General features: G+C 43.4%; 2 protein-coding genes across 5 annotated transcripts in view; both read right to left on the bottom strand.

Moving 5' to 3' along the window:
• The window catches only part of LOC132143355 (carcinoembryonic antigen-related cell adhesion molecule 1-like), a 31,763-nt gene extending 27,147 nt beyond the window's left edge, over positions 1 to 4,616 (bottom strand). Inside the window, exons 1-3 of the mRNA XM_059553497.1 lie at positions 4,309 to 4,616; positions 1,021 to 1,314; positions 674 to 913 (exon numbers count right to left, since the gene is read on the bottom strand). Of these exons, the coding sequence (XP_059409480.1) occupies positions 674 to 913; positions 1,021 to 1,314; positions 4,309 to 4,495 (721 nt within the window). The 5' untranslated portion in view covers positions 4,496 to 4,616. The remainder of the gene's footprint in view (positions 1 to 673; positions 914 to 1,020; positions 1,315 to 4,308) is intronic.
• LOC132143354 (T-lymphocyte surface antigen Ly-9-like) overlaps positions 1 to 25,089 on the bottom strand; it is a 105,511-nt gene that overhangs the window by 5,052 nt on the left and 75,370 nt on the right. For 2 of the 4 annotated variants that reach the window (XM_059553491.1, XM_059553496.1), the window contains one exon: positions 351 to 548. In XM_059553491.1, coding sequence (XP_059409474.1) covers positions 351 to 548 — 198 coding nt within the window. The remainder of the gene's footprint in view (positions 1 to 350; positions 549 to 25,089) is intronic. The other 2 variants (XM_059553492.1, XM_059553493.1) reach the window with 2 other exon arrangements.

Raw genomic sequence — 25,089 nt, 5'->3', positions numbered from 1 at the left:
TTATAATAATTAATAATACATTTTCTATAAGCTTTTTATTTTCTTATTTACTTTAACCTATTTTTCAGAAGATTAATTTATAGCTTAATTCCAGAGATTTCAAATTGTATTTACCTGACTAGTATCTTTCTATACTATAATTTAATATTGGATAAAAGCATCTGCTAAATTAATAAATGTAAGTTTATGGTTTGGCATTTAAATATGCTTATGACTGTGGAGGATTGTGGTGTGGGCTTTTAAAGCTGAACAAGAACAGCGACAGCTTCATAGTTTGATCAGATTCCCTTTTGTTGAAAATGCAAATGCTCATACAGTATAATTTCAGAGGTGATGAAGACATCTCTTACCTTTTTGGTGCTGCTTGCTTTGGCTACAGCTTCGACATGCACAGATGATAAGAACACATAGCAGCAGCAGCAGAAGGGCTCCTGAACTTGCTAAAATGCTCACCATTATCCAGAAATCAAAGCCAAAGAATGTACGAGGAACTGGGACAACTTTAGTTGTAGGATCCAGTTCACTTTTAACTGTAGTACCTGTAAAACCTGTAAGACAAGAACAAATGTTATGAAATCAGTAACAAACAAGTGGATCATTTATCTATTTTAGGCTGTTAAAATCCTAAAAACTGAAACAAACTCATAGAATAATGTGAAAAAAAAACACTTACATGATACTGTTATGCTGTCACTTTGCTCTTTGCTGACAGGATTGCTCACACTGCATGAGTACGGTTTATTCTCCTGTACTTGAGCAGATGTCAAGAGCAGGTTTGGGTTGTTTTCATTCTGGATGATATTGTCTTCTTTATACCAGGATACAGTCAGATCTGTACGGTGTCTAAAGTCACAGGTGAGTGTAGTGATCCCATCTGTGCAGTTGATCTTCACAGTAGGTTTAGGAGCCTTTGCTGTGAAAGAAACATGGTGTGTTAATTCCTACTACTGAAACTACAATAGAAATGTACAGTCTTATTTTGTTATTATGGTAAAAGGGTTTAAATATTTGTCCTCTTACCATAAACTTTAATTTCCTTTTCTCCAGCATCAATCTGTGTACCTTCATTATTAAAAACAGTGTATGTATATCTGCCGGTGTTCTTCAGACTAACACTTTCAAATGTTAATGATCCATCTTCTTCCATTCTTAGACCTGGAGTGTTTGTCCTGATCTTCCCACCTTTCCTGTGAACCACAGCATCACTAGAGAGATGGACCCATTTGATCTCATTAGATTTGTCAGTGTTTTTTGTTGGAAGCTTGATGGTGCAGGACGTTCCCTCGAGTAGTTCTGTTTTACATATCTCTGCAACTATAAGAGAAAACATTTATTTCAGCATTTATTTCAGATTTCTCAGGGTTGGTTTCTTTTTAAAGCCCATTTCTGATTAGACATTAACTTTAGACTAAACGGCTGAACTCAGTTAAATATTCTATTCTGCCATTTTTGACCATAAAAACCATACGGTTGATTTAAAGCAACACAATGTAGTTTTGATGCAATTTAAATTTTTGAATGAAAATCATTTTCTTTTTAACATCTGCCGACGCTCCACTCATGCTGCTGAGAGAAATGTTTCGCCCTACGAAATGAACAAGTCCACGGCAGCACAAGCACACTCGCCAAAAGCAACCTGCAGCAGTGTTACTCATTGTGTGGCTCTCCAAGCTTTACTTTTGTGGCTCGCATGGCAGTAAATAATATGATGATATGATAATGCAGTCAATACAGATATTTCATAAACTCATTAAAAACAAGCAAGGCTATAACATAACCCATTAATTGACTCACGCCATGTCTACACCCGACACGAGTGACGCAATCCGACAAAAGACAATCGAACCCAGTGATGTTGCCTACACTGGAAGCAGCGTGATGTGACACAATCCCCATCAGTAAACTGATGCCTCGTTCTATTTATGATGAAGTGTACTGACACTACTTTCAGATTTGCATCTGTAGTCTGGTCATTCATCAAGTTTAGACAGACTCGCGTCCAGTATAGACACAATTAGACAGTATATGCTCTATTTATTTAATAATGTATATATATATATATATATATATATATATATATATACACACACACACACACACACACACACACACACACACACACACACACACACACATATATATATATATATATATATAAAACCTACACCAGCGGCATTACAAGATGGAAATATATCATTGGTAATATATTTATATATATATATATAATTAAGGTATTTCCAGCATTATGGTAATCCTGCTTTTTTATCATCTTGTCTCAGTTTCAAATCTGACTGGTAAATAAGAAAGAGTGATAGCCCCTTTTGTATTGCATTTCATTGCATATCAGGGATGACAGATTGATAAAAAAAAAGACATGGTAGCCTATATATGACTAAATGTAACGTTAGATACTTTGCGGTAAAACTGTTTCTCTGATTGACTTTGCCCTATCAGTGCAGCTCCCGTGAAAAAAAAAAAAACTCTGACAGTCTTAAAAAAATTAACAAACTGTATCCAGTATGTTAATAATGTTATGTTACACTTTATGTTATCCCAGAAGTTAAAATCAAAACAACATAAAGTTAAAACTAGTTTTAAACAATTTATTTGTCATCTAAATATTGATTTTAAGTGGGGGTGGTTGCGTGGGTTGGTAGCCGATTTAAATCATAAATCAGACTTTTTGTGAAAAGATTGTTTTTTGGGGGTTTTTTTTAGACCATATCGCCCAGCCCTACTTTGCGGGAAGATTTGCATAACACCCCCCAGATGTTTAAGCAAAGAAACAAAGCATAACTTTTATTCTCACTGTAGTATTGTTGTTGCAGCGCTGCTTTGTTGTGGAGATGCTGTGTTTTATTGTGAAAGCGAAACTACATTTTGTCCTTCCAAAAGAGAACAAGACTAGAAATCAGAGGTTATGTATTAACAACACTGTTCCAGAACAGTTGAACCCAAATATTCAGATGTGTCAAATACATTTTATGGAGGACTGTTTCCTGTTTCTGGGAGAATAGATTACAATGATGTCTGTTATGACTCACAGACTGTAAGTACGCTTTTTATATTTAAAGAATTTGCCACTGATGATTCAAATACAAGTTTTGAGCAGTGTAGAGTAGCATTTGTTGTTTGTCGTTTCTCCGATCACAAATGCAGACATGGTTTTATGTTTACGCGGCGCAAAACTGGTGGAGTCAGCTGTTTAACCGTCAGTGGCTTGTTACTGCAAACACATACGATCTTAATCACTGTGTCTGTTACGCAACTCTGTTCCTCTTTGTTCTTGAACTGATGGTAAAACTAAGGACATTATTGACTCTCTTCATTAAATTCATTTTGAAAGATGAAGCTCGTGAATATGGAAAGGGTTGTTATATTTCCAATGAGTGTTTGCAGTGATCGTCCAATCACAATGCACTGGGTCAGTTGGCCAATCAGAGCAGACTGCTCTTGTTGCAAGGAAGGACTTTGTAAAAAAATGACACATTTAAAAGAGGCGGGGCATAGAGGACCTTCAATAATCTACAGTATTTTTTTTTAAATGTGTTTTTTGAGCATTGAAACATGTCAATTTATTCTATTACACCAAACACACAAAATAATGTTTTGTGTGGGATAAGATGTCACAAATAACACTGTGTGGGATAAGATGTCACAAATGGGAACAAGGCTTTTTATCAGAATAAAAATAGCAGAACTATTATAAAACCATAAAATAAAAAATAAAATAAAAAATATTCAATTAAAAATAAACCATTGTTATGACCAATAGGAATTAAACAAAATGTATAACATTACAAACTATTGTTCCTGACCTGACATTTATACTATATATATATATAATTTATTTATTTGAATTTTATTTTTTACAGTTTTGAACTAGATGTTTAAAACCCACAAATTAGTGCTTGATTGAATTAGCAAATAAGACTTTTCAGTAAAAACCTGGTAAGAAACGGATTCTCTGTCAGAAAAATGTTTCAAAAGTTTTTCGTGTCAATGCTCGAAAAAATTAAAAAGGTTCACCAATGAACATTAGATACTATCAAAACCATTTTAAGGCAGAACCATTTTATTTTCTTAAGGTGAAGAACTAAATAAATCTAAATAATCTATGTATTTGTAAAATGCAATGGTTAAACGTTCATCTGGTCTCTCTCTATATATTTGACATTATGTAAGTGTCTTCTAGTAAAGGCGGATGTGCACAAACTCGAAATGCAGCAGTTTAATCTAAGATTTGCAAATCGGGCTGTTTTAGTTCAGTTCATTAAAATATCTACACAAAATGAAACCATAACTTACCAGTGATTGCAGTAATGAAGCCAGAGAGGAATAGAAATAAGAGACTGTGTTGGCAGCTCATTGCTCTTCTGCAAAAAGCAAATATATTCCAGAAACTTTTGACCACCAGCTCGACGACACAGAAATAACTTCCGTTCACAAACAGAAAAGAGAACAGAAAGTTTGCATTTAGGGAGCTGTCGATCATGCAGAATCATCAACTAAAGATGTCAGTGATTATGCAGATCCAAACTAAAAAAAAAAAATGCTGCAAGCTCTTAAAACAGTGAGATTAACAACTGACCCTGTTCTCACCAGTGTTGCCAAATCCGCGGTTTCCCGCGTAACTGCGCTAGGGATGTTTTTCATGTCGGCGGGTTAAAGCGACCCCAATAACGTGATTTTTAACCCTGGGATACGACTTGTACCAGGGGAAACCGACCTAAAAATATGTGTTTACACCGTTGGATCGCCACTGAAAAGCATCTGGGCTAGTTTTGGACTAGTTTTGATTAGCAATTGGGCGGTTTTTGCAGTGAAAACCTGGCAACCCTGCCCACGCAACACATCTGTTTTGCACGCAGTGAAAAGAGAGCCCTGAGCTAATGGTGCGAATGTTTCATGTATTTGGGTTCCTGCTTATGTAGGTGTGAAAGGAAATGAAGAGGTAGATATTTTAGCAAAACAATCTCTCACATCTCAAAGATATCCAGATAAAGTTGAGATGAAGCCAAGACGAATAAAGGTACATTCACAAAATCTATGCCAGGAATACTGGGATATTAATGATACAGAAATACATTTTTATAATATTCAAAGTTGGTGTAGGGTAAAAATGAGTAATGAGTAAAAAAAGAAACCGTCATTGCACGTCTCAGAATAGAACATACAGGGCTCAATAAGACTCTGCATTTAATGGGTAAACACACAAATGGATTATATACACATTATAACCAACCTGGATCAGTAAAACATATAATAATAGAATGTCATGCATATGAAATTAAGATAATAATATTAAAAGAAGTATTAGAAAAAATGTAAACTTAAATTTACTTTGGAAAATATACTTGGAACAGCACTAAGGAAAATATACAGCTAATTTCATATCTGAAAGAGATACGAATATGAAGAACATAGAATAGTAGGGGTTTTTAAATATACGTATTAACCCCTCTTTTCTTTATCCTGTTATTTTTCTGAGCCAGTCTTTTGTTTCACACTCCAGTCAGCAGCTATAGAAAAAGAGTCCTAAGCTGAAACTGTAATAATATGATATTAGCAACTCTCCAGTGTGTGTTTGTGATTGCACTGTCTGGAGAGCATCGAAAGCAACCTAGTCCATGTTTTTGTAGAGTTGAGCACAGTTTCAATCACAGACACACTCTATGCACAGTGTACTGTAGGGAGTTTCTTGGTTATAATGGAGACCAAAACAATTCTTACAGTTTCTGTTTGTGTCTTGGATGTGTAAAAGACATTCTCAGAAATACTGGATAAAAGTTCATTAACGTGTCCATTGTATAACGGTTAAAGGTTTATCTCTCATCGCTGTAGAGTAGGCTTCGTTAGGGATAAATCACATATTTTGTATTTAAATCAAAGTGTGTTTAAACAGTTACGACAAAAGTTATTTAAAAGTAATTAAAGAGTGGACTGATTACATAAAAAAGTAATCAGCTCTGGTAACTGTATATAAATAAGCTACTAAATTATTATATTAAGTTTATATTAAGATTTATTTAACTTTTGACCCTGATTTGGATGAAAGTAAAAAATGAATATTTCTTCTGTAAATTTTTTTATGTTAAAATGATGTTTCATTCTAATCGTGTGATTTTTTTTTTTTTTTTTTTTTGGACATAATGTCAGTCATTCTGAATAAAAAAATTGTCTGTCAAAAGTAAAATGTGTTAAGACTTTTATTTAAAGTAAACATTCATATTTCAGAAGGAGATTTAGAGCGTCATCGGGGAAGTATGAACATAGTAAATGATTCATCAAACAGTTCCGTTCAGTTTAATAGCTTTAAAGGCTATACATTTACTTATTCAACTGAAATATGCATCTCCTCTACTGGTCTTTAGTTAGACACAACAGAGCGCCCCCTGGCGAGTGAGATCTGGCAAGACATCATCTGTCAATACATCAAATGTCTCTACGATGTTTGCTGTTGGTCGTCATCTGCGTTGTGTTCATCACCACAGAAGCTGTTTCAGGTACATCTCTTTTTTATGAAGATTGTTTTATCGAGGATCTGTTTTTGTAGATCCTAAAAAAATTTGATTTGAAATTATATTAAAGTATAACCTAGTTATGTGCAAATTATAAATTATAAATGACTGTAGTTAATGAGTTATAAATGATAAATGACTGTAGGGAATAAGTTTAAATTTAAATGACAAGTAATACTTGTTTGTTTAAGGTTAAAACCCCTTAACTGTCACTCACATTTTTAAACATAGACTTTGTAGTGTACAATCCAAACTTAAATTTTTATAATTCATGAATGAAAATATTTTGTAACATGATATTTATGTACCATTTACATGGTAATGCAATGTCTGATTTTAAAATGGGTTTTAAAGGATGAATTTTGAGATTTTAAGTTTTCAGCCGATATATAATTTCTGATGATTTCTAAAATGTGATAGAGAAAAAGGCAACAAAGAAGTCTTTTTTTTAAAACAAAGGTCAAAACTCCAGTTATAATTTAGATTTTTGAGGGTGCACTCTTGTAATAAATTAATCGATTACTTTTCCTACATAATTTTTAACAAAAAGAATTGGTAAAATATATATTTGGGAGTCTTAGACCTTTCCAACGATATATAGTTTGTCAAGATTAGATTAGATTTAATTGTAATATAGTGAAGTAAATGTAGACGTCCCACAGAGGGGACGGGTGACAGTTAACAGTTAACTAAGTTTCATATTTAATACATTAGGTCAAGAAGTGAAAGCATTTTGTGTACTTGGTGGTACAGTGTCTTTTGGTCCGACCAGAATAGATTCTCCTGTCAGCAGCATTATATGGAAACACAGAAACGGTGAATATGTTGTAAAAGCGATTGAATGGGATGTTGATGATGGTTTTGTTATCTGGAATCCGAGATTCAAAGACATCACAACTCTTGATAAAATGAGTGGAGAAATCACTATAACTAATTTAAATTTTGAACATAGTGGATTTATACCATCGACATCAACAGAAAAGAACAAGAACAAAGATTCTAATTGGAAGTGTTGGGTGAGAGGATATTGATTATTATATTAATTACTATAAATACTGTAAAATCATTATATTTTTATTATGTTTATTCTAAACATATACTACAGCTAATAATTCTGTCATTTTTTTCAAACAATCTTTGTAGGTATGTAAAAAATAATAATATATGTTTTAGTTAATTGTAATAATAATAAAAATAAAAACTACACTGTATTATTATGCTAACAAAAGGCAGCAATGTATTATCATGTGTTTCGATTTGAATGCACTTTAAATTGCTTTGGATAAAAGCGTCTGCTAAATGCATAAATTAAATAAAAAAATTTTTTTAATCAATGTAGAGAGGCAGACTGAGCTCTGCCCTACCATCAATTTGTATGGCATATGTCAAGCATTATACAGTCTGTGGTGGTTCTTTGTGGTTTTGCTAGTCTTGATGCTAGTCTTGCGTGTTTGTACCAGACCTTGACATTGAATATTTGCCATGAACTTACACAAGATAGCAGCAATAAATGCTGAATGCTTAGTGAAAGACCAACTTAATACCGCATGTTTGTGGTTTCTGTTTCTGAACTTCCTCTGTAGTTTGCAGTTTGCATCTTGATATATAACTATTCATTATTATTATTATTATTATACTGTTAAATTAGGGTATAACGTATTGATTAGTATTTTATATCATCTTTTTTTATTACCCTACATTATCTCCTTCTCCAAACTAATCTAAACTTGACTAGTCCCTAAAAACATGAAAATAAGTCATATATATATATATATATATACATGCAGTGATAACCGAACATTTTACAACTTTGTGGAACGAGTGAGTCGAAGTGTTGTGAAGACTTTGATGTAATCACAGGCGCAGCTGTTGGAGATGAGTGAATCTGAGTCTTTTAAATCTTTTGTTTTACGGTTGCGAGAACTCTTTTGTAGGTTACATTGGCACAGTCCAGAGGGAACCCTGGTGGAAGATCAGCTGAAGGAACAGCTATTGATGGGGATGGAGCATGGGCCGATGCAGAGAGCCTTGAAGATGCATGCCCGCCATCACGCAAAAGGGATTTTTGCTGAGTTGCATCAAGAGGCATTATTGCTGGAGGTGGAGTATGGCCATGGGAGGTATGAGACCACATATGTTGCTATAAGTCAGCTTGATACACCGAATCCACGCCCATATAAGCCTGACTGGAAAGCTGAGTTAAAGCATGAAATTTTGGAGGAAGTCAAGGGCCAGATTCAAGAGTCTCAGGAAATGGTAAGAGAGTTGAGGACTTCTAATTGTGCCGCCCCTGTAAATCATGCATCCTCGCAACAGCCGGCTTTTCCTGTGCCTAGGAAGAGAGAGTATCAGTCGATGAACTGATGGTAGGCCCATTTGTAGACGCTGCCAGAAATCAGGTCATGTTGCCCGCCATTGTAGAGATAATAGAGAGCCCAGACAAGCTTTAAACGAGAATGCCCTGTTGTAGAGGTCTAGACGACAGGGTTACATGTTCCAACCGATAATCAAGGAACCCACTCCTTTATTGATAACCACTCCTTTTTTGCTGATTGTCCTATAGTGTGATTCAGAATGTTCCTTGTAAAGGCTTGTTAGACACTGAGTCGCAAATAACTTTAATGTGGCAGAGTATGCTAGAAGATACTTTTCCTAGCTATAGATTGGGTGATGCCCCTCTGTTGACCCTGAGAGCTGTTATGCATGGGCTATTCCTATGAGGGATCAAACTGCTAAAGCGACAGTCAGGGCTTTATGGGAACAAGTCATCCAGACTTTTGGTTGTCCCTTGTGATTCCATTCTGATATGGACGCAAATTTTGAATCCGCATTGAAAGAGTTTTGCCACTTGTACAGTACAGCTAAGAGCCGAACAACCCCTTACCATCCGGCTGGGAATGGTAGAGTAGAGAGGGTGAATGAGACCTTATTGGGAATGCTGCATACTTTAGAGAGAGAGAGCAGGATAGGTGGCCAGAATTTCTCCTCGAGTTGATGCAGGCATATAATACCATACATGGGTCTACAGGGTTACACCTTCGTATCTGATGTTTGGTCATTCCTTGCGGACGCCTGTAGATATGAGCCTTGGAGTAGGAAAAACTAGTCTGGGTGGGTACAAGAGCACCATGAAAAATTGAGATGGGCTTATGCGTTGGCAAAAAGAGCCATGGATAATACTGCAACACTATCTAAACATATCTATGATCGTAGGGCCAAAGCTATGCCATTTTTGGCGGGCCAGCATGTTTGGGTTCGGGACTGAAATGGGCAGGGACATAGGAACAGTGTTGGGTGTAATGATATTACTTTTTTCAGTAACTGGTAGTGTAAGGCATTACTCGTCTGAAAATTTTAATATTATTACAATTTTCCCGAGCTAGTTACTTGCGTTACATTTGCCAGTAGCACCTTCATCACACACAAGGCACACAACACAGAGAACAGAAGGGAAGGGGAGGAGGGCGTGAATGGAACAGTGATTGGTCTGGGTTTGGCACGAGGTATCATTTACCATCACCGATTGGTCGACACCCGGCAGCCAGCAGCAGAGCGGCACCCTCAAAGACAGATGGGGAAAAATGGAAGCGTCAACAACGGCAAGCTCTTTTTCAGAGGAAGGTTCCCAGCAACAGAAAGCTAGTTTCGACGGGTGGAGATTCAGTAATTATTTTGAATATGTTCAACGGAAGGAAAGTAACTTGACGGTGAAGTGCACACTCTGCCCGGGGAGAAAGCTGCTCTCCACCGCTTGTAACTCTACCTCCAACTTGAAGAAGCACCTGCAGCGACAGCACGGACACATCAAGCTCGTTGCGAAGCGACAGAGTGACATGAACGAGCAGCCCCACAAGCAGCAAAAACTTTCATTTGAACATAAAGTACTACCAACATCAAAATCCGAGATAAATAAGCTTGTTGCCTCGTACGTAGTAGAAGAAATGTTACCTCTTTCTACCGTCGAATCGCTGTCTTTTAGAAACATACTCTGCAAAATACCGATAGCAGGGACAGACCAGCCGTTTTCCGACAGGAAAACCTTCGCAATGTACCTAGATAAATGTTACACCATGATGGAAAGTGAGCTGAAGAAAACGTTTGAGAGCACTGAGTATGTGTCAACGACCGCTGACATCTGGACCTGGCACAACAAAAGCTACATAGGCATGACTGCCCAATGGATTGATCCAAGCAACTTCCATCGTGAAAAAGCAGCCCTTGCCTGCAAAAGAATCAAAGGACGACAGACATATGATATTGTGGCCACTGAAATTGAGCAGGTTCACTCATCTTACGGACTGTCAGAGAAGGTCACAGCCACAGTCACAGACAATGGATCGAATTTTGTTAAGGCTTTCAGGTCAGTTGAATAATAGTTTACTTACTTGTACTTATTTGCAAATGTATAAGTTAATGAATTGTTTAATTTGATTGCATTACCCCTCTGATGGTCTTTATTTATTTGTACACTCGTGTTTTTTGGGGTCTCCAGAGACCCCAGACAATAACATTTAATTTTGTAACAAGATAATAGTTTTTTTTTTTTTACAAATGTAATTTTATTCTGTTTGTTAATGTTTTTACTCAACATTTGTGCAGTTTTTGGAGAATTTTTGATATCTTTTAAATTTCTATAAATAAATAAATACATATTTATTTAAATAAGCTTTTTACAAAAAAACAGCATTTGATGTAAAATTCACTTTATAAAAGACCCAGATTTCTAACTTTCATTCATGGGGATAACATGAATCATTTTAAATGGTTTAATGTAACATTTATGCCCATTTTTTGGAAAATGCAGTTTTAAAATAAAAAAAATCACTTTAACCACTAGATAGAGCTCAGATAGAGCTCCACTATATGCTATATGCTATATGACTACCTGAAAGATATCTTTTCACAAGTTGGATTCAGTTGGATTCATATCTAAATATTATAAAATCACAATTATAACAAAAATAAAATTTGAATTGAATAGGCCACACATTATAGTTTTTTCTTCTTCTTGCACTTCTCACATTCAGGTAGTATGAGCCCAAGCCAGCAGCAGCAGCAGCAGCAGCATCCGATTCAGAGGACGAGGGATCAGGGGAGGATGAAGAAGTGTCATTTACCGATGTACAAGAAGTGCTCTCCACGGAACAAGAAGACCCAGGACACTTTACTCTCCCCCCTCACTTAAGATGTGCCTCGCACACACTTAATTTGATATCAACTGTTGATATTGAAAAATGGTTGACAGTGACAAACAAAACAATTTACAGAAGTGCCACTGCAAAGTGCTCTGCCCTCTGGACTAAGGCCAGCCGGTCTACAGTAGCTGCAGAGCTAGTGGAAAGCCTTTGTGGAAAAAAGCTCATGGTGCCTTCAGTGACGAGATGGAACTCTTTCCACAATGCAGTTGCACGAATAACTGAGATATCCAGACCACAGTTGACAACTCTCTGCAGTCAGTTAGGTGTACGAGCCTTTTCCGAGCGAGAGTACAAATTCCTTGTAGAGTATTGCACAGTCACAAAACCGCTTACAAAAGCTTTGGACCGTTTACAAGGTGAGATAAAGTATCGGTTAATGTAAACCTGTGACTTCTTGCCTTTCCTTTTTTTGAATGTTAAACATTTGAATCAAACAATTCATTCATTCATTGATTCATATTCATTCATTCCAGGGGAAAATGATTGTTATTATGGCAATCTATTACCGACACTGGGGTCTCTGATGTCAAAGACCTTGGCATTGCGTCCCGGCCTCTCCGAGATTATGGCAAATCTGCCTGATGTCATAGTGCAGGTAGGCTGTGAGTGTGTATTTAAGACTTACTGACTGTAACTTTGTGTGATATGAGAGAAGCCTGTCATATGCACAATTGCACATCCCTCCACTATCACAGATGCTTCCATTATCACAGTCTTCTAAATTTCTCACTGAAATAGGCTCTTAGAGAATGTAAGAATTGTATACTGGTACTGTGTTTCTGAAGAACTGGTATAGTCAATATGCCTGTTACATCATTTACATGTCAACTCCTTCCACAGGAAGGTATGTTTTTCCTTGTGACGAGTGGGGCGGGGCCGAGGGACATGGGAGCGAGGCCGGGGGAGTGATTGGAGATGAACTACACCTGTTCGTCCCACCGGTCTCGAGGCCCATGGAGGAGATGGAAGGATATAAAACTGGAGCGACGACAGTGAAGGACGAGAGAGGACCAGGCCTGGGCTTTTAGTTGTGTTTTGGGTTTTATTTTATGCGCACCAGTCGTCCGTGAGGGGCTGGTGCGCTGTTTTGTGTTTATTTTGTTATTAAAATGTTTTTGATTGTCCGCCGGTTCCCGCCTCCTTCTTCCGGATGAATATGAAGGTTGATATTATTACATTCCTCTTTAAGAGAAATCTAATTTTAGAAATCTCTTTCTTACAGGCCATCAAAACCCGCTTTGCTTCTGTTTTGGACAGTAGGGAGGGTCTCCTGGCTGCTGTCACTCTGCCGAAGTTCAAGATGAGGTGGTTGAGGGAAGAGACCAGGAGAGAGGCCCTAAAGAATCTGCTGATAACAGAGTGTCGTGCTTCACCCCTGGCTGCCCCCCACAATGAGGAACATGAGGTCAGGCCTCCACAGATTAGTCCAGCATCCAGCAGTAGTGAGGATGACTTTTTTGTGTTTGAGGAAGAGCAGGATTCAGGATCTTTTGGCCCAGACAGGGAGGTGATGGAATACCTGAAGTCTGGGTCAGAGATGGGGGTCCTAGACAACTTCCCCAGAATTAAGAACTTATCTTTAAAATACAATACAGCACCAGCATCCAGTGCTCCAGTGGAGAGGCTATTCAGCCTGGGAAGCCTTGTTCTCACTCCAAGGAGGAACAGGTTAGGAGACAGGCGCTTTGAGAGACTCCTCCTTATGAGGTATAACAACTACTTTGACAAATAAGCTGACACATTCAGAAGCTCATATTTTGCACCAGAAAAATGCATTACAGTAAATGCCAACTGTATTTTTCCTTTTATTTACTTTGAGTCTTCCTTATTGCTTTAACTCATTTCAACAACCTACCTCTCCTCTGCACTGTGTTTTGCTTTTTAACAATTTACCTCTCCTCTACACAGTGCTGGTAAGGCCAGTCTGTTTTTATTTATGGATATATTTTTTTGAGGAAGTTAATATTTTTTGTTTGTTTGTACTTGTTGATCGACAATCAAATTGATTTTTTGCACTAGATGTTTTTTGTTAAACATTGAGGAAGTTAATATGTTCTTGTACTTGTTATAAATTGACAAACACATTGAATGTTTGCACTAGACAGTGTTTGTTAAACATTGAGGAAGTTAATACTTGTTTGTACTTGATTGCACAAGTACAGTTGTTTGTAGTTATTTGTGCTAGACAGTGCCAGTCTGTTGTTGGCGTAATAAAGACCCTAAAGAACACTCCTCTTTTGTATGTTCTCCCTCCATCTGATGCATCTCGGGCAATTATAGAGTAATTAAGAAAAAAAATGTAACTAGTAATATAACTAGTAATATAACTAGTTACTTTAAGGCATTACTATTTTTGAGAGTAATATGTAATATATTACTTTTTTGAGTAACTAGCCCCAACACTGCATAGGAAGTTATGCAGTTGGTGGGACCCTACGCCTTATGTTGTACTATGAACTTTGGGAAATACTGGACTGGTGTATGGGGTGAGACCTTAAGCTATGTTCTGCTCCATAATTAAGACACCCACAACCAACAGTGCGTGAAGAGACTAGGCGAGCGTTGGATCCCATGCCTTCCAGCCTATGGATTACCTCAGAGCCTGATCATGTGAATGAAGAAAACAAAGTTAGACATTCTGTATGTCCGAATTTAGGGCAACATCCCTTGTGGTATAGATGAAGGGTGTTAAGTAATCACAGGGACTGGTGACATTTTGGTGTGGGGGGATGTGATGGGAGTGAATTGAGATGAATGCATTTTTGATATATATTTTAATGTTTATCTGATTGGCTCATCGATCAAGGATTTGTATTGTTATGCTCATTTTCCTACGACGGTTGATGGACTAATTTGGACTAATCAGTGACTTAGTGTCATAGGTAAGTTGGCAAAGAAGGTGGAGAATGGTGCCCTTTAAGACCGTGCTTGAGAGACTGACAGGTGTGTTGTTTGGATTGCTTCACTTACATGGAAGTTGACGCCCTGTCAAGTGTATTGGGCACAGGTGCTGGCATCTGAGAAAGAACACCGCACAGTGATGACTGAACATTTTACAGCTGTGTGGAACTGGTGAGTCAAAGTGTTGCCACGACTATGATGTATTGATGCTGCGATTGTTTGGAGATGAGGCATCCTCGGTTTGTGAGCACCACCAAAGTATCCACGTTCGTACAGCTGTTTGGAGACGACTGATTCAGCGAGAGCTGTTCGGAGACTACGACGGAGGGTTTGCACAATGCTGGAAACTGACTAGACTGGGTAGTGGGAATTGCTACCCGGTCATATTTAAACTACTGTCTGGATCTGTGGAGACCTACATCCAGTGGAACCAACCCAGGACATTCATTTGTTTGACCATAAAGACGTCATACCAGATTGTGCTAAGGACTGCATCTCCTTTTTTTCCTACTTGTTTTAAGATTTATATCCTCCTAATTGTATGGTAATAAAATACTTTGTAATTCAATATACTACTGGTTGAGTGTCAATAGTGTCCAGCCTCAGTAAATTTTTGAATCGGGTGAACTTGGGTCCTGGGTTTCTGTAAACAACTTAGGTGGCGTAGTCGGCTACGTTTTGTTTAATACCAAGAGTATTGTTGGTTTGTCGTAGACTGTATTATAAGAAAATCCCTTGAATCATTCCATCCTTGTTGCCAGACTCAACTTGTTATACATGGTGCTGCATATATATAGAATTTGCAGAAGTGAAAGACACAACCCTCTTGAAAATACAAGCTGAATAAGCATAACCTCATTTGGCAATAATCAGATAAACATGTTGTATGAGTAATGTTTTCATCTAGCACATAAACCTCAGACAGGCACATTTTTGGAATGGGTTGTCCCTATTCTCGATACTTTTAAGCATACTTTAAGTATGACAGTAGCACATTTTGAGTACACAACTAGTTTCCCTCTGTGTTTGTAATTTGTACTGCAATTATACTAAAAGTGAACTTATGTAAGTAGATAGTTATGTAATTAAATACTTTGTACACTTTGAAGTATAGTCTCAGTAAACTACTAGTTTAGTAGTTCTCTTACGAGAGCTCTCTCGTACTGCGTCTTAGCTAAGACGCTACGGGAAAAGTCTCTTTTCACGAAATACTGAAGCAAAAAATAATCCTTAATTTTGTATTTTTGTAAAGCGCATTTGCAGCAGTACACAGCCATAGGCGAGACGGCTCGTTCGCTCATTGGCTTGTTCTGCGGCAACTGCACAGCCTATCGAGCGCAGGCTGATGCAACATCAGACCAATAAGGGCGCTTCGCGCCCTTCTTGCCACTTCCCGCCGAAACGGGTGTGGCCCAACCTATAAAAGGAGCTCAAAAAGGCTGACTCACCTGATTTTTCATCTCTTCAGCGAAGCTCACGCATCGCTGGATCACAAAGGAAGCAAGCGCCATCTGAGAAGCATATCAGCGGGACGAGCCATTCTGAAGCTGCTGGCCTTCGCCGCCTTCCACTGCCGTTCCTGCTGCGCTGTCCGGCGCCTATATCCTTTCAATTCTGTTATATCCAACTGTTCTTTATGTGTGTGTGTGTGTGTTCGCCTTGCGACACACACTCGTAAAAGAGCTTGCGTCTTTTTTAAGATGCCTTCCTGCGGCTCGTCAGAGCCCCACTCAGCGAGGGAGACCGGTACGTCATCTGTGTCTCCTGCCTGGGTGAAGATAATGCAGCGCTCGCGCTCGCTGACGGCGGATGCCCTCACTGCGAGCTGTTGCCATGGTGACTCTGAGGACTCGCCTGGCCTTTTTCTCTGAGCCTGCATTCTCCGCTGCACTGAGGCGCCGTTAAAGCGCCGCTTCCAGCGGTTTCCGGAACCGTCTTCAGCTCAACCGAGCTCGCCGGTTCGCCCTGCTTCACCGGCCTCCCCTGCATCGCTTCCCGGTGGGAAGCGCCCGCTGTTTGCTGGCGCGTCGTCCGAGGAAGTCGATCTCAGGGCCACGTCGGGGGAAGAGGACACGCGCTTTCTGCTAGCTTTGGGCAGTGAGGGCTGGGCGAGCTCCGAGGATCTCGCGCCTTCTGCTCAGAAGCCCAGCAGACGAGCTGACATCGAGAAGGAGCCGGGGCGAGTGCTCACGTTGGCCGCGACGAGTCTCGGCCGCGAGTGGTCTGCACCAGCGCCCCCCCTCTCGTTCCCGGCTGGATGGTATTTTCCTTTCGGATGAGCGTACTTCTCAAAGCCCGCCTCATTTCTTCCTGAGCTTCACGAAGAGGTGGCGAAGGCTTGGAATGCTCCATATTCAGCGCGAACTCGTTCGTCTGTCTCACTAGCATTCTCCACACTGGATGATGCTAAAAACAGGAACTACCAGTCACTTCCGCCGGTGGAACAGGCGATAGGGACGCACCTTTGTCCGCCCTCTGCTGGACGGTGGCAAAAGCAGTGTTGCAATCTACAGCCTGCTGTGTGACGCTGCGTCTGCACTACACACGATGGCTGCTTCATCGAAACGCCGGTGTACGAGTTCCGCTGTGGCCGGGCTCTCACCTAAGCACGCCGCTGTTTCAGTTCCAGGGATTGTGACTGTTTCAGCATCTTTTGCAATGCGCAAGCCTGTACGGTTGCCCGCTTGCCTGCACACAAAAACCGTTATCACGGCTACCCAGATATTTTCCGAAAAAGGTGTAATTTCTGGTGTCCCGGCCACGGCCGATGGTGCTATAAATGTAGTGACGATGCCCACTCCTCATTGCCCATCTCCACATGTAAGCACAGCCCTGCACACATGGCCCGCGCCCATAAAAGCGACTCAAGTCGATCACGCGCACTACATAGTAAACGTGCCCACTCCTCAGTGCCCACAATTACTATGTCACATGCGTCATGTCGTTTCTGTAAAAACGAAACCGGTGCACGTTCGTCCGGCCACGGCCGATGGTGCTATAAATGTCGTGACAATGCCCACTCCTCAGTGCCCATCTCCACATGTAAGCACAGCCCTGCACACAGGGCTCACGCACATAAGATCAACTCAGATCGGTCACGCGCGCCACATAGTAAACGTGCCCACTCCTCAGTGCCCACATACACTATGTCACACATGGCGCGTGGTTTCTGTAAAAGCGAGACCCATGCACGTACGCTCTGCCCAGGCAGACAGCGAGTCGAAAGTGGTAAATGTGCACGTTTGCAGCCCACAGTTACTCGCAGACATCATGAGTCCCACGGGACCCGCTCAGCACTCTCCCAATCGGTTAAGCACCGGGATGGGGTCGAGGACGAGCGATCTGCCCGCTGTGATCAGATAGCGTCAAATCACAGGCGATATTTGAGATTCGCCTTCGAGGGCCAGGCATACCAGTTTACAGTCCTGCCGTTCGGCTTGTCCGGGCTCCTCGTACGTTTACGAGGTGCATGGATGCAGCGCTCGCTCCTCTTAGACTCAGAGGCATGCGAGTGCTGAATTATTTGGCTGATTCTGGCTCGATCACGAGCGGAGCTCGTGGAGCACAGGGCCGTTTTACTCGATCACCTCGAGAAGCTCGGTCTCAGTGTCAATTGGGCGAAGAGTTCGCTGAACCCCAGTCAGACGATTCTGTTTTTGGGTATAGTTCTGAACTCGTGTTCCATGACGGCGCGGCTGTCACCACAGCGCGCGTTGGCCATTCAGCGCGCAGCGAGTTCTTTCCGCTGCGGCGCGACCCGTTTCGCTCAAACACTGTCAGAGGGTGCTGGGCCTCATGGCCTCAGCATCTCCGGTTCTGCAGCTGGGCCTGCTCCGCATGCGCCCCCTGCAGCTCTGGCTGAAGGCGCGGGTGCCGCGCAGAGTGTGGGTGTCTGGCCGACTGCGTCTCAAGGTCAATCAGAGCTGTGTCACAGCCCTGAAACCCTGGACAGCAAACGGCTGGTACCAATCAGGTGTAAGCCTGGGGACTTCCCCGAATGTGAAGATGGTGTCGACGGACGCCTCAACTTCGGGATGGGGAGCGCTGCTCGAGGGCAGACCGTCCTTTTGCCTGTGGTCAGAACGGGAAAAGCTCCATCATATCAACTGTCTGGAAATGCTGGCAGTGGAGAATGCGCTGATGCACTTTTGTCCCCAAATCAAGGACCACCACGTCTTAGTCCGTTCGGACAACATGTCTGTGGTGTCCTACATAAATCGCCAGGGCGGTCTCAGGTCCCGAAACCTGCACAGGCTGGCGGAACGCCTCCTGGTTTGGGCTCAGCGCAACGTGCGTTCGCTGAGGGCAGTGCATGTGCCTGGGCTACAGAATCTGGGTCCAGACAGGCTGTCCAGTGGCAATGTTCCTACGGGCGAATGGTCTCTACACCCGCGAACAGTCCGGCTGTTGTGGGAGAGATTTGGCAGGGCGGAGGTGGACCTCTTCGCGTCCCACGAAAACGCTCACTGCCCCGCGTTCTTTTCCAAGAACGAAAGCGCGCTGTCACGGAAATGGCCATGCTGCCCGCTTTATGCTTTCCTTCCCGTCTCCCTCCTTCCGCAGGTGATGGAACGGGTGAGAGAAACGAGATGTTCAATACTGCTTGTAGCACCTCTTTGGAAGAACCAACCATGGTTCCCAGATTTGATGCAGTTAGCAGATGATGCCCCGTGGCCAGTACCGTTGAGGAGGGACCTTAGTTCACCCCTTAGTTTGAGGTGACGGAGGTTCTCTCCTTCCTACAGGAGCTGTTGGATAAGGGCAGAGCCCCATCCACGCTCAAAGTTTATGTGGCGGCCATCACAGCGTTTTCTGAAACAGCGCTCGGTCAGTCAATAGGAAGGAATGATTTGGTCATTCGCTTCCTTAGAGGAGCTAGGAGGCTGAATCCTCCCAGACCTCCGTCAGTCCCTATGTGGGACCTCGCGGCGGTTTTGGAGGCCATGAAGGGTCCCCCTTTTGAGCCTATCCAATCAATTAGCCTTCAGCATCTGTCGTTCAAGACCGTATTCTTGTTGGCTCTCGCTTCAGTGAAGCGTGTGGGTGATCTGCACGTGCTCTCGGTGAGCCAGTCGTGCTTGGAGTTTGGGCCTAATGACTCAAAGGTCATACTCGAACCTAGGCACGGTTATGTGCCGTAATCCCTCAACACGCCGTTTCGGGCTCAGGTTATTGCCCTGTCTGCCCTGCCGGTGTCAGGAGAGGATAGAGACTCGAGTCTTCTTTGCCCTGTCAGGGTTTTAAGAGCTTATGTGTCTCGCTCTGCTGCCTTTCGACAGACTGAGCAGCTGTTTGTCTTGTCCGGTGGACGTTCCAAGGGAATGGCTGTTTCGAGACAGACTCTATCCAGATGGATAGTTGACGCTATAGCGTAAGCTTACGCTTCCAGGGGCCTTCAGTGCCCGCTGGGCGTCAGAGCACACTCCACAAGGGGCGTCGCCTTGTCATGGGCGTGGTCTACTGGGATCTCCTTGCAGGATATATGTATGGCGGCAGGTTGGGCCTCACCGTCTACATTTATCAGGTTCTATAACCTGGAGGTTCCCGCCTTGCAAGCAAGGCTGCTGTCGGTATAGTCGAATCAGGGCCCTGCCGACTGTTATATGGGCAGTATTGCGTAAGACCCGCATTGCCACATTGGTCAGGCCTTGCCTCGGCTGTGTGATGTCATATTGCCGCATCTACGGATGCTGCTAGATATGGGACGGAGGGCGTCCCCCTTCCTGTCCTGGACTCTCTGTGAGTCCCTCAGGTGACTGTGCACTGTAAATCCTGGGCGTTGCTTCAGGTTTATTGGTGAGTGATCCCTGCGCGCACGGCGTTTTACATTGGGTTCCCGTAGCGTCTTAGCTAAGACGCAGTACGAGAGAGCTCTCGTAAGAGAACGTACTCGGTTACAAAACGTAACCTCGGATCTCTCTAGAAGAGCGAACGAGTACTGCGTTCTCTGCCGTGCGTACGATTCACTCTGGTTCGCTTCGGCGATGAAATAAATCAGGTGAGTCAGCCTTTTCAAGCTCCTTTTATAGGTTGGGCCACACCCGTTTCGGCGGGAAGTGGCAAGAAGGGCGCGAAGCGCCCTTATTGGTCTGATGTTGCATCAGCCTGCGCTCGATAGGCTGTGCAGTTGCCGCAGAACAAGCCAATGAGCGAACGAGCCGTCTCGCCTATGGCTGTGTACTGCTGCAAATGCGCTTTACAAAAATACAAAATTAAGGATAATTTTTTGCTTCAGTATTTCGTGAAAAGAGACTTTTCCCGTAGCGTCTTAGCTAAGACGCAGTACTCGTTCGCTCTTCTAGAGAGAACCGAGGTTACGTTTAGTAACCGAGTACGTTTTATACTCGAAGTATACTCATAAGTTTTCTTTAAGTGAACTTTACATCATACTTTAAGTATACTACTATGTCCCTATTTAGGTCTTAATTTGTATATATTTTGTTATATGAATATCTGAACATACAAAAAAAAGAAAAAAAAAAGAACATGGTATCTGCTTGTAAACAAAAACATTTTATTCAAGCTTCATGCATTATTTTTTAAACACTTTAATGTGGGTAAGTTTAATAAAAAATAAAGAAATAACATTTTGAACAAAAAGCTGAAAAAAGACTATGAATTGCATTCACAATGCTTATCAAAACGTAGATGGAGTCGATCAACACCCCAAAGCTTGACTGTAATTATTATCTCTTCATCAGTCGACATTTTATTCCATATCATTACAGTTTTGATCCTGTTTCATGTCAGATGATCATGTTAGATTACATGTTAGTATCTGTTGTTTCTTCTTCACTTGTGTTTTTTTTTTGGAAATTCTGTGCAGAAGATGTGTACTAGTGCCCTCTACCGTATAATAATGAAAACATGGATTCTAGGAGCATACAGTAGTTCAAATATATTTAGAAATTTTGTAAGTATAAGTCAAGTATACTTAAATGTCATTTTAACTATATTTCTGAGGAGTACATAAAGCCCATTTCTGAAAAGTACATAAAAGTAAACTAAAAGCATACTTCAATCAGGACTACTTCCGTCAAGTATATTTATGACAATTATATTGCATACGGTTAGTGTTGGCGGTGTGGTAATGTTCTGGGCAACACTCTACACGCCTGTCAATGCAGCCATGCTTGTACAGAGCGGGGCGAGCGGCAAGACAAACCCCCCTGGGGTACAGAACAGAACCGTTTTATGAATACATAATTACAATTCACAATTACATGAGTTGTAAACGAAAGGTGATACAGACTGCTTCAAATGAAGTGACTGTAAAGAAAGAACAAAGTTAGATCGGATTACAGGTTCAGTTGGTGGAGTTGGAGTTAGTGGACGGAGTTAACTGCCATCAGTGATGTGATGGAAGAGACGCAGAAGAATGGGAATTTAAATAGGCCACATGTGATGGTTGTCAACACTGGATTGGTACACGTCAGAAACAGCTGATAGTCGGCTGATGCAAGCGTGACTAATGTGGCCTGCCTGAACTAACTAACTAATTATTATTTACTCTTACAGTTACTGCGTTTCTGGTATCAAATTTCAGAGCTACACAAGACAAGCATTTGAGATTAAAAAGTATTTTATTTTTTTATATATAAAATATGAACACTGAACACTGAAGTCCACTATTTAGAGAAAAAGTTTTTTTCAAAAACCTTAATTTATTCCTGTAAACGTTCAGCAATTTTGTTCAGTGGTCGGAATTGGGAAGTGCTGGTGTGCTGGTCGTGGTGGTATCCCGGTTGCGGCATGTCCGTGTTTGGGGGTGCTGATCGGTCACAAGCTTTCTGTAAGGGAACACGGAGAACAGCGTTAGCATCCAGTCTTCTGGAGTGATCACTCACTTGTGTATCAGTGGCGGCGGCTTATGTAGCCGCCACTTGATTGTCGGCAGCCGTGACCGATTGGCTGGTGATGAGGTTTCCAGGTGCTCCTCGTGTGTTTCCAGGGCGATGCTGATGAGGCATCGGGACACGCGTCACACTCCCCTCCCCCTAAGCATTGTCCTGGTCCTCTTGTACAACGGGGAAATTGGGGGTGGGTGGGGAGTGCGCCCTGACAGACTTGCAAAAGCTGACCAAATCCTGGAGAGTCCGTCGGCATTGGCGTTGGCCGTCCCGACTTGGTGTTGTATGCTGAAGTGGAAGTCCTGGAGCGATAGGAACCACCGCGTTACACGGGCGTTGGTGTCTTTCGCCCGGGTACCTGTGTCTTGGAGCTGGGACGTGGCGCGGAGAGGATAGCTGTTACCTTCTTCTGCTGGGGTTTAATCAGGCCGCGGCCCACCTGGAACCCCAGATACTTGGCCTCGGTACGGGCGAGGTGGCACTTCTGGGGGTTAGCCGTAAGTCCATCCCTCCGCAGTTCTCCTAACACCCTCCGGAGCCGCTCTATGTGGTCCTCCCACCGCTCGGAGTGGACGACGACATCGTCCAGGTAGGCGGCCGCGTAGGCTTGATGGGGCCGCAGGAGGATGTCCCTCATGCGCTGGCAGGTTGCCGGCGCCCCATGCAGGCCGAACGGTAGGGTCCGGTATTGCCAGTGGCCACTTGGAGTGGAGAAGGTGGTCTTGGGCTTGGCCTCCTCTTTGAGTCCGACTTGCCAGTACCCCTTTGTCAGGTCGAGGGTGGAGATATACCGGGCCTTCCCGAGTCGGTCGAGGAGTTCGTCCACTCTGGGCATTGGATAGCCGTCGAATTCCGAGATCTTGTTTAGGCGACGGTAGTCATTTACAGAACCGGAGGGTGCCATCGGGCCTCGGGACCAGGATGATGGGGCTGGACCAGGGGCTCTGGGATGGTTCGATCACCCCTAACCTCAGCATCTCCTTAACTTCCTTCTCGATGGCGTGTCGCCGAGCCTCCGGGACACGATAGGGCCGCTGCCTCACGATGAGCTCAGTCTTCTGGGCAGCTGACAGGTGGGGCTCCATGTCCACAACCACGGGAGAGGAGGTGGCAAAGGCGGAGAGCTGGGTCCGGGTTCCAATCCACTTTTTTAACAGGTTGATATGGTACAACTGGCTTTCCCATCTTCGCCCGGGCTGACGCACCCTGTAGGTGACCGGGCCCACCTTCTCGGTCACGGTATACGGCCCCTGCCAGGTGGCCAAGAACTTGCAAGCCGCGTTGGGGACCAGGACCAGGACGTGGTCTCCCGGCCGGAACTCCCGTGGCTGCGCCGTCCGATCGTAGTGGCGTTGTTGGGCTCGCTGCGCTTGACTGAGGTGTTCCCGGACCAAGGGCATCACTCTGTCGACCCTCTCCCGCATCAGACGGACAAGCTCGATCGACGACCGGTGGCCGGCTGGCTGCTGCTCCCACGCCCCTCTTGCGACATCCAAGAGGCCCAGGGGCTGCCGCCCAAACAGGAGCTCGAAGTGGGTGAAACCAGTGGACGCCTGCGGGACCTCTCGGATGCCGAAGAGGACGTAGGGCAGCATTTGGTTCCAATCCCGTCTATCTTCAGCGGCCACACGTCTCAGCATTTGTTTGAGGGTCTGATTAAACCGTTCGACTAAGCCGTCCGTCTGAGGGTGGTAGACCGTGGTCCGGAGCTGCTTTACCTTGAGGAGCCGACAAAGGTCCGCCATCAGCCGGGACATGAAGGGGGTCCCCTGGTCGGTCAGAATCTCAGCGGGGATGCCGACTCGGCTACAGAGGAGGAACAGCTCCTGGGCAATGGCCTTGGCGGTGGCCTTCTGTAGGGGGATAGCCTCCGGGTACCGGGTGGTGTAGTCGACAATCACCAGGATGTGCTCGTGCCATGGGATGTGAGTGGGCCAGCTCCATCCGTCTTCGTCCGAGGCACTACCAGCAAGGTTTTTTCCTCCCCTCTTCGCGATGCGACACAATAGAGCAGGCCTTTCCTGACGATGAAGTGTGGGACCGGGTGGGGCCCTGGCCGGACCTCCTTCCCCTCGATGACCCGGACCTGGGCCCAACAGTGCTTCAACCGGTCGTCCTCGTGCTGGGCCTTGCTGAAGTCGCCCTCTCCTGACACCTGCTGGAAGACATCAAGATATAGCAAGGACACTTGGGGACTCACCCTCTCTAGCGCTGTCGGATGCCAGCAGCACGGGACGACATCGGTCCCCCTTCTTCCGGAGGGGTCTTCGGCGGAGTGGGGCGTGGTGGACGATGCAGTCTGCCAGCCACGTCCGCATGGAAGGGCGGGGTGGTTCAGTGGGCATGGGCTCATCCTGGGGGGTGGGAGCCGCCGGCCTGCTCACTGGTCACGAGGCGCCCTCCGGCGTGGGATTCAGCATTCCTGTCGCTTGACGATGGGGCCGGGGTAGTGCGCGCAAGAACCAGTCAACGACCACACGCTCCGACACCTGGCTAGCGGTGGGAGGTGCTGGTGCGCTGGTCGTGGTGGTATCCCGGGTGCGGCGTGTCCGTGCGTGGGGGAGCTGATCGGTCACGAGCTTTCTGTAAGGGAACACGGAGAACAGCGTTAGCATCCAG

This window comes from Carassius carassius, chromosome 7 (genome assembly GCF_963082965.1).
Source record: "Carassius carassius chromosome 7, fCarCar2.1, whole genome shotgun sequence".
Classification (NCBI taxonomy): domain Eukaryota; kingdom Metazoa; phylum Chordata; class Actinopteri; order Cypriniformes; family Cyprinidae; genus Carassius; species Carassius carassius.
Note: the sequence above shows the minus strand (reverse complement) of the source record. Positions and strands in the feature narration are given on the sequence as shown.